The following is a 15,467-nucleotide window of genomic DNA, read 5'->3' as shown; positions in this document are numbered from 1 at the left end:
GCACTGTGCACATGCCCAGAGGATTTTTGCCATCCATCACCGGCGTCAGTGAGAGTTTTCCATTACAGCAGTCACGGGTGGCTGAGCAGAGGAGGATAGTTATGACGACTGTTGGAGCAACAGGTAGCAGGGGACGACTGACCGGCAACGCAGTCAAACTCTACAACACGTCTTACGGTGAGAGAGTGCACGATGAGGGGGGAAGTCAAAAAGTCTCAGCTTACATGTCATAGTAGCAAAAGCACAGATGTATTCAGTAACATTAGCTTCGTTCCACTTAGGGGAGGCCCTGGTATGATCATAGCTTAATGGGACACTTAATGAAACTGAGCCATCGTCAATGTTGATTTCACTTGTGCTTTTATGATTATAGTGAAAATGACTGCTGTGAAAAACGTCCATTGGGATTCAGATTAGGTTTCTGATGGCCAGTATTTGTATGACTGTCTCAGACCCGGGCAGGGTGACTTTCACCTCTCATCTCGGACATCCCAGTGTGACGGGCTACACATCAAACCAGAGACCAGCCGTATATTACAGGCCCAGTTTGGACCACATTGACAACCCTGCTTTTGGGTAAGTGTCAGGTGAGGACTATGAAAATCAAACTGAGATGCTCACCAGTTGATTATTATTTCAAAAGCCCTACACATGTGTTTTTTAATCATGTCTGATTAGACGTTGAGTCAGGTGGAAGCTGATTTAGCTTTGTGAATTACCAAACGCTATGTCCAAATAAGTAAGTAAGAGTGAAATGATAGTGAAAACACCTTTGTCAGTACACTGAGTGTGTGTGTGTCAGCGCACACAATCGTTAATGTTATTGGTAACACCTGAGCTTCTCCTTCTAGTCAAAGTGTCTATTATAGCGGTGATATTGGTTCAGCCTTAAAAGGTGCAACAAAGCTAACAGGAGAGTTCAATATAACGTCAGTAAAGCACTGTCTGGACTCCCTAACAGGTTTGAGAAGAGATCTAATCAATCAGTGATTAACACCTGGGTTAATTTACCGTGGGTGTGCAGGGCTTTTAAGATATACGTCTAGTGAATGGAGGCTCATGTCGTGCTCAATTTATTTCAACATTTGATTAAACAGAAACAATGTCCCTGTTAAGTGTGATAATATACAGATTGAGCCGTTAATATTTGAACTAACTTTATACAAAATAAATAGTCCCTGTTATATAACTACTGTTAGTATTGTTGTTTTTAAATCTCATTTTCTCAATGCAAAGACCCCCACATATAGATAACTTTATTGACCTCTGTTACATTTGGGTGGAGGCGGATCTTTAGGCCCTGCACACTCATGCCGAGTCCTCACAGGTAATCTTAATCATTAATCAGGCAAGTAAAACTAAAGCTATTTGCATAGCTCGATACCACTAGATACAAGACAGCGTGTAGGTTTTGTAATTTGGGTGACTTGACACGTACAACAATATTTTGATAGCAACGTTTCTGTGGTGTTTTTCATTTTTGTAAACCAACTGCCTGAACTGATTAAGCTGTCACTGAAACTACAGTTCGTCCTTAGCTTCAAAAAGCCTGTTTCCTCAAACACAGTTGTGTTGTTTTTGTGTGCAGACTCCTGTTATCTGACAGTTTCATGTCTCAAACTAAACAACACTACCAACCTCACATCCTGTCTGATTATACGGGGTCTTTGCCAAACCTCATTAACAAGTCCAGAGACAGCGGCTTCCATCAGCTGAGGAGTCTTCCGAAAACAGCGACTATGGAGCAAAAGGTAAGACACAGAAAGATAACAACACTTCGGAGATGTCGAGAAGCGTCACATGTGCATGAATAAGAAGTGGTAAATTTCTCATTATCTGTCTTCATGAATATTTCTCTTCAGACGGAATACCAAAGAGTGTTTGTGCCACATCGTCTCACACCATCAGGTAGAATAATAAAGACCCATGTTTTTGTGATTTTAAAGGTTAAAGACAACAAACAGAAAATAGATGATTGGGGAGAGACAAAACCTAATAATTGTAAACTTCTCATGACCTGTTGGCGTTTGCATATGTGCACACTCTCACACCTCCAGTTTTCCAGAACCATGTGACTGTGGGTCCGCCAGGAGACAGTGGCTTCACTGAAGGAACAGACCTTCAACTTAACACATTTGTGGAGAAGAAAAGCTGCATGGTAAGATTACTAAATAGTCATTATTGTAAATTAAATCAGTATTATTAGTCTATATTTACGTAATCACACAGTGAGTACACAGTACATATTTTACATACTGTACAATAAGTTATTTCTTAAATGTAACATCTACTTTTTTTTTTTTTGACTGATGTTCAGGTTGAACCTCTCCAGACTGACAGCTCAGTGATGAAAAGGGACTTTGTGTCACCGTCATTTCTGCAGGTTGGCACACAGACCTCATCCACTCTGACTTGTTTGAAAGGATGCAGTTTGTAATATTGTTTTCTAGAATCTGTAAGGTTTAACAGCATCTTTCCGTGCTTGTGTTTCAGGGCACTGAGGCGAGACCGAGCGTGTGCAGTAGCCATTTGTCTCGAGAAACAGGATTCACTCGAGGTGCCATCGCTCCCTTGGCCTGCCCAGTGAGTATTGATCCCCGTCCAGTCAGCTGTAGCAGATTTTAATGATATCACTTTAACTTTAAACATTCTTCCCTCTGCTCATCTAGACCTCCCTGCTGCCGTCACCATGGACTAAAAGTAATGCACCAACTACAAAGTCCATTGGAAAAAAGGTTATATACTTTTATCTTGTAGTTTTCTTTCTTCCTGTGATCAATATTACCTCTGTGTTTGGAGCTGTTATCAGTTGTTTTAGCCTGTTGTTATGTTTTCTAGGAGCCCACAGGATTTCTTCTCAATGCTTCAAGCAACCAGATTTTTCCGAACACACCGTTTGATTGTTCACACTTCAACACACATTATAAAAGGACGTAAGTGTGTTTGATATCTTCAGATAATGTCGAGGTTAGCTAACGGGTATCAAACAGTACAGAATAACATCCAAGCACATGTTTAGTTGACAAGAATGATGATTTTTTTTCTTCCAGGTTTTGTCATGATGCCGATTACGAAAAGTCAAAATCTGGCCACACTTGTGCAGGAATTATCAGTGGAAAAAGGGACAACAGCTACAATCGTCGAGACATGGACAGGTACGCAAACAAGCTGCACACATGATGTCCCATCATGCATAATGTTTCCTTTGACTCATATGAGTTACTTTTATTTCACAGGTTCATCTTTAGGGGCTAAACCTTCTCACACCTGAGAAGGTACCTGCATGACTGCAAATAAAATGTGGAGTTTGTTGTTAAAACTGTACTCTGGGAGATTTGTGCAGAAAACAAAACTGCGGATGTGTGTGTGTAATTATTACATATTGTTATGATCAAATCCTGAAAGCCTTCAGAACTCCCTCGTCTGTGTTTTTTTGCAAAAGTCCTGTCAAAAAATAGCTCACTTTATCTCTTTGTTAAGTCCTCTTTGTGTGAGCTGAAAAGCTGCCAGTCAGTTGTGTGAAGTGAGTCGTGTGACGGCCAAAGAGGCAGTGAAGGAGATGATGCATTGTCTTTGACTCACTGTCACTGGAGGATCGAGTGTCCAAAAGGGTCACATTATGTGTCTTATACTGTAGCTCCATCCTACTATACATGCGCGGAAAAACGCGAGGAGCTCAACAACGCAAAAGCGGAGCAAAACCGCTTCAATCACATTGAAAACAATTACAAAAAAGCCGCCCAAGCTGCTAAAAACGCACATTGTCTGATCGGGGCCTTAGTCTTGATCAAGCAAAGCAGCTATTGCTGCATTACTTTGTCTTTAATCAAAATTACAGTTATTTCGTGTCTTTGGGTTTTGGTCAGGACATTTGAAGATGTCACGTTAGGCTCTGGGAATCTGTGATGAGCATTTTACACTGTTTTATGACATTTTAAAGACAAGACAATTAACCTGTTAGCTAAGAAAATGTTGCCAAATTAGTTAATGATAAAAATAATCAGATTTACAGAAACTTTTGAATGATTTTGAAAATTGCTTCATATCTTTTTTAAGCTGACAAAAAACAGTATAACAATGTTTTTGGTAAACTGAATATCTTTGGGTTTGAGACTGTTGGTCAAACAAAACACTCAATTTGAAGATATCAACTTGCTCTCTAGTGTACTGTGACGGGCAATTTTCTCTTTTTTCTGATATCCACTGGATCAATCGATTAATTAATCAAGAAAATTATCAAAATATTAATAGATAATTAAAAAATCATCAACTGCGGCCCCAGACATAACACAAATAGCCTTACATATATGTAAAATTAATGGTTTTATATGTAAAAAGTTTGAGTCTGTTCTCCAAAAGTTTCCCTCAGCACAGACGCAGGAGTCGAGACACGCTGCCACACGAGTACGAGCATAAATATTTCAACGCTGGGATAAATATTTCACTCTTTCAATGAGATGTGAGAAGGAGATACGTGGAGGGAAAGGAGATTGGATTACGTAGGAGCCCGACATGAATAATGAGTGCAGAAATGAGAGGAGAACAAGGGCCGGACTTGCTTCATGTTAGAGACGGAGGTAGAAAAGGTGCCGTCACCGACAAAAAGGAGTATACAAAGGTCATGACGGACCCGAATCTCTGACCTGCTGACCTCCTGCTTGATACTTTTGTGAGTCTATTTCATGTCTGGAGCCTCCCTATGGACTTACCTTTTATGGTGAGGCACCCCAACTATTCCTCCCTCTAATAATCCTGCTGGTCTCGCTCTCTTCCTTGGAACTGGCACTCACAGGACTGCTTACACAACACTGACAAGGGTTGGGGGGTTGTGTTTAGCACGTCATAAATATTTTGTAAATCTAAATCCAATACACACATTTACATGCGCACACACCGTCTCGGTTTACAAAAATAGCAATGAGTCGAGGCCGAGGTGCACTGGCACATAAACCAGACACTGACCATGATATGTGGAAATACTACAGTGTGTCGGTGAAGTAAACGTTCACTGGTTCCCAATTATGACATATTTTCCCATAAATAATTGACACCAACTTCATCAGCTGAGTTAATATTTAATAAGGGAAGATGGTGTACACAAAAATAACCCTAATGTAAAATACCCGCACACCTCTCTTACACACACACACACACACACACACACACACACACACACACACACACACACACCACCTGAGTCCTGCTCTGATTTGGTCATTTGCTGCTGATTCAGATGTCACAGGTGCTGTCAGTTTACAGTTTCATAATGCCTCACTGCTTATTCATTTTCACAGTTAACGCTAGATTAGCAATTAGCAGCACAGCTAATTTGTTGTGTCAGCTTCTTTTCTGTCATCCACCTCCGCCTGCCTGCAGATCATCTGAGTCTGGATGTATGAAGGGTTTTTCATGCCCCTTCATCTTGTCTCCCCGAGTCCTCCTCATACTCATAGTCCATCTGAGCCCTCTCGTACTCCAGCTCGTCCCCCTCATACTCAAACCCCTCTCCCTCACATATCAGCTCCTCCGTCTCATATTCGACCCCCTCCTCATCATATTCAAGCTCAGCTCCGTCATAATCAGTGACGGGCAGCTCCATGTTTTCCTCCTCCTCATTTGCCAGGGGCTCCTCCTCTTTAACGTCTGCGTCCTCTACAGTCACCACAGCTTGTTTTGAGTTGGAGCTGCTGTTCTTCAGGATGCCATGAATCACCGGCTCTTCTCCTGCCAGAGCCAACTCTTCGGCCTCTTCCTCTGCAGCCTTTCGTCTCTCATTCCTGGCCTCGCGCTCCTCCAAGAACTCTGCAGCGCCTTCCCCAACCACGAGCACCTCCTTGCCCACTTTAGGAGGGCCATCCACTGGATTGTGGTCGTAGGAGAAGAGCTGCAGGGCGTGGAGACGCTTCAGGCTGGGAAACTCTGATATCTTATTGCGGTCCAGATCTAAAATCTCCAAACTCTCCATGCGCAACAAGACTTTGGGGAAGGTATCAAAGCGGTTCCCATAGAGCCATAATCCCCTCAAAGCCTCCATACGGCAGAGGTCAGGAGGCAACGTCTTCAGCCGGTTGTCCCCAATCTGAAGGGACTTGAGTTTGGGCAGGTCATAGAGCTCCCGTGGAAAACTCTGGAAGTAGTTGCTCTCCACCCACAGGCAGCGCAGACTTTGCAGGTTTCTCAGCTCAGGCGGGAGGGTCATGAGCCGGTTGCTGCCCAGGTAGAGGCGAGTGAGGTTAATGAGCTGGCAGACGGCAGCAGGAACATCCTCCATCTTGTTGAAGTCGAGGGCAAGGATACGCAGACCTTGCAGCTGGGAGATGCTGTCCGGTAGAGTGCGCAGGCGGTTCCCACAAACATATAGCTTCTCCAGATGCATCAGTCCACTAACACGCGACGGCAACCGCTTAAATTTACGGTAGCTCAAGTCCAGCACGGGATCCCCACTTTCAAACAACTCCTCCACCCCCAGTGGAAGCTCTGCCTCCACCTCCACCGGTTCTTCTTTCTTCTTCTCTGTGATATCGGCCTCCTCGCCATCCTTCGCACCCACCTCTTCCTCTTCTCCCTCTCCCTTCCTGGAGGAGTTGCCCATGCTGTGGCCTGCAGCCCCCTGACTCCTATGTGAGTCAGGACAGAGTCATTTGATGAGGTAGTGTCCGTGACAAGTTAGCCTTCCGCCTGGGAGCGAATGTTGTCTTGTTGTTGAACCCACCGGACGCAAATGGCATCACGGTCCGGACCAATTAACGCTCTTGCAGCCATGCCACAGCAGTTTATCAGGTGTCTCTTCGTCACGTCATCTGCCGCTTCATCAGAAAACACCAGTTGAATATATCTAACAAAGTGTGGAGTAATAGTAATGATAGTAATAGTAGTAGGAGTAATAATAATAGTAATAGTGCTGCTGGTAGCTGAGCTCAACAAAAATACAGCAGAATTTTGTGCTGAAATTGAGTTCTTGCAGTCCTTACCCTGTCCTCTTTATTCCTCCAGGCTTTTAAGAGAAAGATAACGTGCAGCGTACACGTCCAGGTCACCTGTCCACGTGATCCGGTCTGGCTATCAGAACAGGATAGAGGTGCCACTTTAGGACTCTAAATACTCCGTTTAATGTCCCTCCTCCTGCCGGGTGTCGGTGGATAAGCCCACGGTGCGTGCGCAGCTCAGTGACCTGGCCGGCAGCAAAGAAAAGCAGTAAATGGAAGTGTGTCCACTAGTTAATGCGGCTGCTCCCCATTAGAGGCCGAGGTCTCCCGGAGTTCTAATCCACGCTGGAGAAGGAAATTGCACATTTTGGGAAACTGCAGCGCTGACTGAGTGACTGACTGTCCTCTCCTGATGTTGGCCGCTTCTCTCCATCAGTGGGAAGGTTTACATTGTACTGCTGCCTCCCTCCTCCCTCCCTCTGTAACCGGAGCAGGGGGCATTCACATCACATGGTCAGTGAGTGAGTGTGAATGTGTATGTCTGTGTGTGTGGGGGGAGGGGGGGGAGGGGGGGAGGAGGAGTGTGTATTTGTGTGTGCGTGTGTGTGTGTTTAAAGTAGTATAAGAAAACTTTCTCTCCTATCAACTGTGTTTTTTAACATGTGTATTAAAACAATTTTAAAGAAAACTGCATTTTCAGGGTTATAAATATCAAAACGTTTTCCCCTATTTTGTAGATTTCAATTTTAATTAATTAGTTTATTCTTGTTTTTGTGCAGTAATAAGGCCGCTACACCTAATTGTCCTTTTTTATATATGGTATGTCCATCACAGTGGCCATGTGATGTACTGTAGCCTACTGTCTGCACTAATATAAGAGATAAACAGTTTAAGCCCTTACGCCTCAAATTAGACCAAAAATACAAACTGAGTGCATCAAGTACTGTACTTAAGTACAATGTTCGGTACTTTACTTGAATATTTTCATGTTATGCCTCTTTATACTTCTACTCCACTAACATTCAGAGGAAAATATTCTGTTTCTTTCTCCACAACATTTATTTCACAATTATAAGTACATTTAAAGTAATATACAAAACATAGATGTGATGCACTAATATGTATTGAACTATAGCTTGTTCCCGTAAGATGGTGACTTTAGTACTGGTTTGTATCAAACACTAGACACTACAAACACAGCAGGTTTTTATAGACCACTTAAAAAGCTGTGACGACAGCCTTCGTGGGAATTTCTGCTTTGACACAGAACAGACACAAAAATAACTTCTAAACTGCTGCTAACCCTTAACAGTGTTCAACCTGAGACAAGTGTAAGACGTATTGATGCATTGACAATCAGATAAGCAGTATGCTTGAGTAAAAGTCCCACCAAATGTCAACAACAAAGTAAAAGTTGTACTTCACCACCTGGATAGGAGGATGGATGAATGGATGGAGAGATGCCCACTATACTGCAGTTTGGATTGTCATGAATGTGACTCGACTAAAATATATTCTAAAAATAGCTCCAAAATTTGATGAGCCCAGAGCAAGTTTTAGATAACAGGACAGCAGCAGTTACAGCACAAACTAACTTGATCCAGTGGAGGAATACTATCCTCTATAATATAATAATATCCTCTTCTTGTTAAGACTGTGCCAAAATACTCCATTACAACTGCATACTGAGAGTATGGTGCAAAGAGTGGAATGTAACTGAGTACATTTACTCAAGTACTGTACTAAAGTACAATTTTGAGGTACTTACTTGAGGATTTCCATTTTATGCGTAAGTACTTTGTACTTCAATTCAATATCAGGGGGAATGTACCTTATATTGCATTTATTTGGACCGAATGAGTACTTTTGCTTCTTAAGTGTTCTTTTACTTAAGTAGTAGAACGTTCTGTAGTAAAAACTACTTCAATTCTACTTCCGAATTCAGGATGTTTTACTTTTAGAGCAGTATTTTTCCATTGAGATTATTGCTATTTTTAGTTGAGCAAAATATCGGAATACAATTTCCAACACTGTGCAGTACTGGCAGTAATATGTATTTACATAAGGTCAAAGTACTCTTTATGAATGAGCATCTCTTCTGAAATTATGAATGCATACAGTAATCGTATTATTGCTGCAGTAGAAGGTGGTGCATAGACTGAAACAACGTTATGTGTTGTCGGGTTGTTTAATCTGCAGCAATGCATCATATTTAATAAGGACCTGAATGTAAAATCTTCATCTTAAAAAAGTAACTAAAGTGTTATCCGTTGGTTAAATGTAGTGTACAAAGTAGAATACCGTATGTCTGTTTGAATGCAGAATTGTGAAAAGTCTCCCAAAATAGAAATACTCAAGTTACTTCAAAACTGTACAAAATATACTTATGTACTTTGTTGAATTCTTGACAACAGCAGACATGCTTTTTTTGATTGATTGCATGCCTTGTTGGTTGTGATACTGAAGAAAAGCCTGGAAAAGCCGCTGGGGTCAGATGCGCAGTGCTTCTGTCAGCCTGATGAGCTGTGGCAGAAGAAGCAGACAAACAGGGAGACAGGCCACGCGCTGCTTGAGGATAATCCTGTCTGATATGCTGAGAACCAAAAGAGCTGATTTGCAAATTTCTGCATCGCATTCAAACGACCCTGAAATGACACAATGGACTGTAAGCAGCAGACTGAAAGACAGAGACCCCGGGCGGTGACTGGATGTGACTGCTGAGGTGAATGTGTTGAATGCAGATTAAGAACTGCATGACCCGGCCAGCATGGGAAAGACAACTAAAAAATTTAAAAACTGAAACAAATGTAAACAGTAATGGATATTTTCCAACATCCAAGATCAAATCATTAATAATGAAAAATCTCATTTGGGTTGAATTACAGTGTTGCATGTTTTTCTGATGCAACAGGAGACTGTAGTGATACCTGCTGTGTTGTTGCATCCTCGGGGTGAAATGAGGACAAGGAAGGTGTCTTATTAAAGGAACACATCTGCAGCATCTGCTGGTGGCGGAGGGAACTGCAACACACCTATTTCATAATATGTCATTTAATATAGCCCATTTTACGTTGTTAATAATAAGATAATAACGCATCACAATAAACTAACCATGTTACTTTTTTTTCCCGTTGAAGAGTGTTTCAGATGTTGATTCCTTTAACACAAAAAGCATTTCATATTGTTATAAATATCTCTAAAGGTATAGTTGTCCAGCCATTTATTGTCTTACTACATTGACACGAAGATTGATTGATTTAGATCATTTTGTAGAGATCTGTTTTCACTTTGACAAAGGATCTCTTCATGCTGGTCAGTCTAAAATTAAATTAAATTAAAAATTTAAATAAACTTCCACCTGAGATGCGGTAAGGACACGGATAAACCAACAGACAGACAGATAGATTGATTATTGTACAATGATAATACCAAATAACACTGTTAATTATCATATGAATATAATACATTTATGTAATGGAGGATGCTCTAACGGCGACTCTTTCCGTGTGAGCGCACAGACGAGACCGTGTGACAATCGGACGAGCTGCTTGTTGAGCCTATTACACATCAGCCAGCGGTCCAGGGTATACTGTACACCGATTGGCCCAGAAACCCTCGAATGATCGGCTCGGAATTTGTACTGTGAGTGGGTGAATGAGTCCATGAACATTTTTAGGCAAGACGAGAGGATGCATTTTTGTGATGTTCACTATTTGAAATGAGTCTAAACGAAACGGGAGCAAATAAAGTGAACTAGTGTGTTGATGTGACTGAAACCCGGGGAGAGTAGCCACAATCTGGATACTGTAAGTGTGAAATATTTTCCATCTTCATGTAGCGGGCCTTTCCAGCTTGCCCCTATCTGCGAGTATTGTTCAACTAATCAATACGCCGGCGATGAACGTTTATGGAGGAACTGTCTGTGGTTTGATGGGTCTGTTTTGTGTCCTGTTTTTACACATTGACCGCTTATTATGATAAACTGCGGCTTTTGCTTACATGCGCTGCTGTAAAAAAAAAAGAATAGTCGCACCTAAACGCGCTTACACGCTAAATATAGATTATTCTCGATATTTCATTATATGAGGATATGCATATATTTCATTATATGTATAAGCTATTGGAGGTTAATGTCGATACAGACAAATGATGCAAATGTGAAAATCCACCCTGCTTCCCCGACTGCCTCCTGATTGTCGTATTTCATCATCAATTATTGGTGAAGAGGTTGCTCTGCTCTTTGTCTGACTTCACTTGTGTCACAATCAGCTGGGTGGTCGAAGTAAACAGAGCAACAGGTTAAAACCCTCTTCCTGTCGATGCTGCTCCCTCTGCTCAATCAGTGACACTGTTGAGGGGCGTTCAACACACCTCTTCTTCTTTTTACATCCAGGTGTCAAAGTTTGTGGCTGACTGGCCCTTTAGTGTGCAGGTGGACCCAGGCCAGAGACAGCAGTGAGGATGGGAGGCGGAGGCCAGCTGACGGGGCCAGGAGAGCAGGTCAGCGGGCGAGCTGGTGGCTTCTACACCTGGGAGGAGGTGCAGAGCCACTGCAACAGGAATGACCAGTGGCTGGTGATCGATCGAAAGGTTTACAACATTACTCAGTGGGCCAAAAGGCACCCAGGAGGGATCCGGGTCATCAGCCACTATGCTGGAGAGGATGCCACGGTAATATTTTATATTTCAACACGTTTCCTGAGAATACAAGAGGCTTTTTGCTGTTCTCCAACACTTTATTGAATATTAAACCAGTGGTTTCCAGCCTTTTTTGGCTTCTCAAATGATTTAATTTACAGGTTTTTTTTTTGTAATTGCCAAAACACAGATAACTGCTTTTTGTGGCACAACTATTGAAACCAGAATTGTCTACTTTATACACTAAGTTTGAAATTCTAAAACACATTTTGCAAACGTTTTTTTATTTCCTGGGTTACTTTCTCATTTCTGTTTTCCAGGAGGCATTCACTGCTTTTCATCCCGATGTAAAGTTTGTGCGAAAGTTTCTGAAGCCCCTGCTGATTGGAGAGCTGGCAGCGACAGAGCCCAGCCAGGACCGAAACAAAAACGTGAGATCAGTCTCAGATTCTTCAAGTAAAAATAAACATCTCATTATTCATGGTGTCAGTGGGACAACACGGCTGGATTGATACCTCGTACAGAAACACCTGAGGAAAAGGAGTAGGTCAGACCATTCACACATCTGTTTTGTTATTCATGAGTCTTACAGTGTTCGGGAACATCTGAGATTCTGGACACTCATGTGTCTTTAGCTGTTAAATAACTCAAACTGCCTTAATGCCTTGTTTTTCTTTCTTCTTTTTTGAATCTCTGTCCTAAAACTGTAAAGCTGCACGCCCTTCAAATGTTGTGAGAACATCCCTTTTTTTTCTTGAACCCCCAATGGTATTTCTTCGTCTCTGCTCTCAGGCGACAATCATACAGGATTTCCACACTTTACGTGCGAAGGTGGAGCGCGAGGGTCTGTTTCAAGCTCAGCCTTTGTTCTTCTGCCTCCACCTGGGTCACATCCTGCTGCTGGAGGCCCTCGCCTGGCTGATCGTCTGGGTCTGGGGAACTAGCTGGACACTGACCTTTCTGAGCGCCGTCATGCTGGCGACTGCGCAGGTGACTCGAACATCATCATCTCTTCGCTCGTGCCGTTATAGTTGACGAACTTTAAGTCAATGCTCGTTTACTCTTCCTCTTCTGTAGTTGCAGGCTGGATGGCTGCAGCACGACTTTGGCCACCTGTCTGTCTTCAAGAAGTCCAGCTGGAATCACGTGTTGCACAAGTTTGCCATCGGCCATTTGAAGGTAATTGGTATTCTCAATCGCTCATTTTGTTTTCTGAAGATTTTACAGATATTAAAGGATCGTTTTCTCAGGGAGCATCAGCCAACTGGTGGAATCACCGGCATTACCAGCATCACGCCAAACCCAACATCTTCAGTAAGGACCCTGATGTCAACATGTTGCACGTCTTCGTAGTTGGAGCAACTCAACCGGTTGAGGCAAGTAACTCATGTGTTTTTTTTTTCTTAAACATGTGGTATTTAATCTTTCACCAGCTTCTCATCCTAACTTTCCTCTCTGTTGCAGTACGGCATAAAAAAGATCAAATATATGCCCTATCACCACCAACACCAGTACTTCTTTCTTGGTATGTTTCCTAAAGTCATTTAAAAAGGGTGAAACTATGAAAACTTCACAGGAATAATAGTTCACTTTTTCTCTTTTTTAGTTGGACCGCCGCTTCTCATTCCAGTTTACTTCCACATTCAGATAATTCGCACCATGATTTCCCGCCACGACTGGGTGGTAAGATGCTGTCTTCTGTGTGGTACAGTGCAGATTATATGAGCATTTTATCTAGGTTATGTCAGGATACATGTTAGCTAGGTAAAGATAAGAGTTGAGTCTTGATAACAAAGATCATATTAACCCTCTTGTCTCTATGAAGGATCTGGCTTGGTCTCTGTCTTACTACCTGCGCTACCTTTGCTGTTCTGTACCCATGTATGGCCTGTTTGGCTCAGTGGTGCTCATCAGCTTCGTCAGGTAAACACCACAGTCCAAACATACACTTGCATATTACCATCATGATATATTTAATAAATTACTTAATTTAAATCAACCCATTAGTTTCAGCGTGTGAACCCTTTATAAAGAATTATGAAGTGACACCTCGTTTTTCTACAACACCTCGATCATATGGTGTGACACATTATTCAGTCACTTGTCTTGTGTTGCCTTGTATTAGGTTTTTGGAGAGCAACTGGTTTGTGTGGGTGACTCAAATGAATCATCTGCCGATGAACATCGACCACGAGAAGCACCAGGACTGGCTGTCCATGCAGGTATCTGGTTTATTGTCAAACAGTCCGCACAGTCAGCTGTACGTGCTGCTGATGTATTAACACGTCTTTTGTGTCATCCTCTACTTTAGTTACACGCCACCTGTAATATCGAGCAGTCCCCCTTCAACGACTGGTTCAGCGGACACCTCAACTTTCAAATCGAACACCAGTAAGTCAGTGATTGAGTCTAAAGAGAACATGTGTTCATCGTTTCAAAGTTTGTAGGAAAAACAGACAAAAGGTCCTGAAATTAAAAGAGAAACAATCTTTCTATATACTGTACAACATAAACATCATGCTGTATGAGAGTTGAATAAGCTGATGATGTTTTGGAGGTATTGACTGTAGAGATGTCTGTCTTCTCTCCAATATATACTGTATATAATGAGACTATATGGCAGTCGGCTTGTGGTGCTCAAAGCGTCAAAAATGCATATGAAAAACTCAACAGCAGAGATCCTGAGCCAGTTACTCTCGATAATCCACAAACCTTGTTTTGAACAGTTTCATGCAGGAACTGTGGTTGAAAGAAAATAGGTTTTCAGCGACTGGAGGGAAAACTGTATTTCAAAGAGTTACATTTCTGGACCTCCAGTGCATTTAATAACTACAAAACACAACATGATCTTTTTCAGGAAATGAACAGAGAAAGGATGAAACTATTCTGTAGTTTGTAAAAATATAAACATTAGGACTGCAGTGACCTTCTGTTCCCTTTTGTCTCTGAAGTTTGTTTCCCACGATGCCACGCCACAACTACCACCTGGTGGCCCCGCAGGTCCGCGCACTGTGTGAGAAACATGGCGTTCCTTACCAGGTGAAAACAATGTGGCAAGGCCTCGCTGATGTTTTCAGGTAAGTCCAATGATAGTTCATCGTCTACTGCCGGGATGAGACACGTTGAGGTTGTCTAAAAACTCCCAACAGTTTGCATCTGACTAAACAAAGGCATGAACTCAAAAGTGCAACTGGCAGAATAACCAAGATAGAATGAGATTGTATTGTAATGAACAAATCTTAATTGTCGAGTGATGAATTGCTTGCCTGAAGAGCGTCGTTTGTATTTTTGTTCTCATTTTTCTTTCAGATCACTGAAAAACTCAGGCGACCTCTGGCTTGACGCATATCTCCATAAATGACAACTTTAATTCTCTGCACTGTACCTACAGGGAGTGACGTTTTCCTCCTCTTCTGCATCATACATTGATTGTATCTGTTTGGTTTTATAATCCAGTTGATAGTGTGGGAATGATCTTTTTTAGTGTTGGTGTTATAGTTCACTTTTTTAGATTCGGGTCTTTAGTGCTCACAGGGTTTCTCTGAATTGCCTTACAGTGTCTTGACCAACAGTAGTATGGTGTTATATATACAATTGTGAAAACTGATTGTGAGGTATTTCATTTTCATTATCTATCATGTGAAGCAGAGCAATAAAATGAGACAATTACACGGACAAATTACAACTCCCGTGTAATTGAGGATTAATTAGTTACTGCACTTAATTTTAACTTACTTCTTTACTTGCAACTCTTGTTCTTATCTTCCAGTATAAAATAAAGGAAATGTATTGACTGTTTATCCACCTCTGCTATTATTGACAAACACAAGAATTCTGAACAAAAGAGATGTGATATCAAATATTTGCCAAGTTTATTTCCTTTTAAATATTCTTTTTAAACAA

At 41.8% G+C, this 15,467-nt stretch overlaps 3 protein-coding genes across 3 annotated transcripts; 2 read left to right on the top strand and 1 right to left on the bottom strand.

The window, feature by feature from the left end:
* Positions 1 to 101: 101 nt before the first annotated feature.
* saxo4 (stabilizer of axonemal microtubules 4) lies at positions 102 to 3,255 on the top strand. The gene is made up of 11 exons (XM_076088735.1): positions 102 to 177; positions 453 to 576; positions 1,589 to 1,751; positions 1,863 to 1,908; positions 2,058 to 2,158; positions 2,318 to 2,383; positions 2,494 to 2,583; positions 2,670 to 2,735; positions 2,839 to 2,933; positions 3,051 to 3,155; positions 3,237 to 3,255. The coding sequence occupies exons 1-11, from the start codon at positions 102 to 104 to the stop codon at positions 3,253 to 3,255; spliced, it is 951 nt and encodes a 316-aa protein (XP_075944850.1).
* Positions 3,256 to 5,407: 2,152 nt separating this feature from the next.
* Positions 5,408 to 6,592, bottom strand: lrrc10b (leucine rich repeat containing 10B). The gene has a single exon (XM_076088731.1). The coding sequence runs from the start codon at positions 6,590 to 6,592 to the stop codon at positions 5,408 to 5,410; it is 1,185 nt and encodes a 394-aa protein (XP_075944846.1).
* Positions 6,593 to 11,387: 4,795 nt separating this feature from the next.
* On the top strand, positions 11,388 to 14,925 carry fads2 (fatty acid desaturase 2). Its single transcript, XM_076089928.1, has 12 exons — positions 11,388 to 11,597; positions 11,885 to 11,995; positions 12,357 to 12,554; positions 12,642 to 12,743; positions 12,815 to 12,940; positions 13,029 to 13,089; positions 13,171 to 13,247; positions 13,390 to 13,487; positions 13,690 to 13,786; positions 13,876 to 13,955; positions 14,516 to 14,641; positions 14,874 to 14,925. Exons 1-12 carry the CDS (start codon positions 11,388 to 11,390, stop codon positions 14,923 to 14,925), a joined length of 1,338 nt encoding a protein of 445 aa, XP_075946043.1.
* Positions 14,926 to 15,467: the final 542 nt, after the last annotated feature.

The sequence above is a fragment of the Anarhichas minor genome, unplaced genomic scaffold (assembly GCF_050575085.1).
Source record: "Anarhichas minor isolate MPS153535 unplaced genomic scaffold, ASM5057508v1 ptg000011l, whole genome shotgun sequence".
Taxonomy (NCBI): domain Eukaryota; kingdom Metazoa; phylum Chordata; class Actinopteri; order Perciformes; family Anarhichadidae; genus Anarhichas; species Anarhichas minor.
This window is presented reverse-complemented; position numbering and strand designations above follow the sequence as displayed.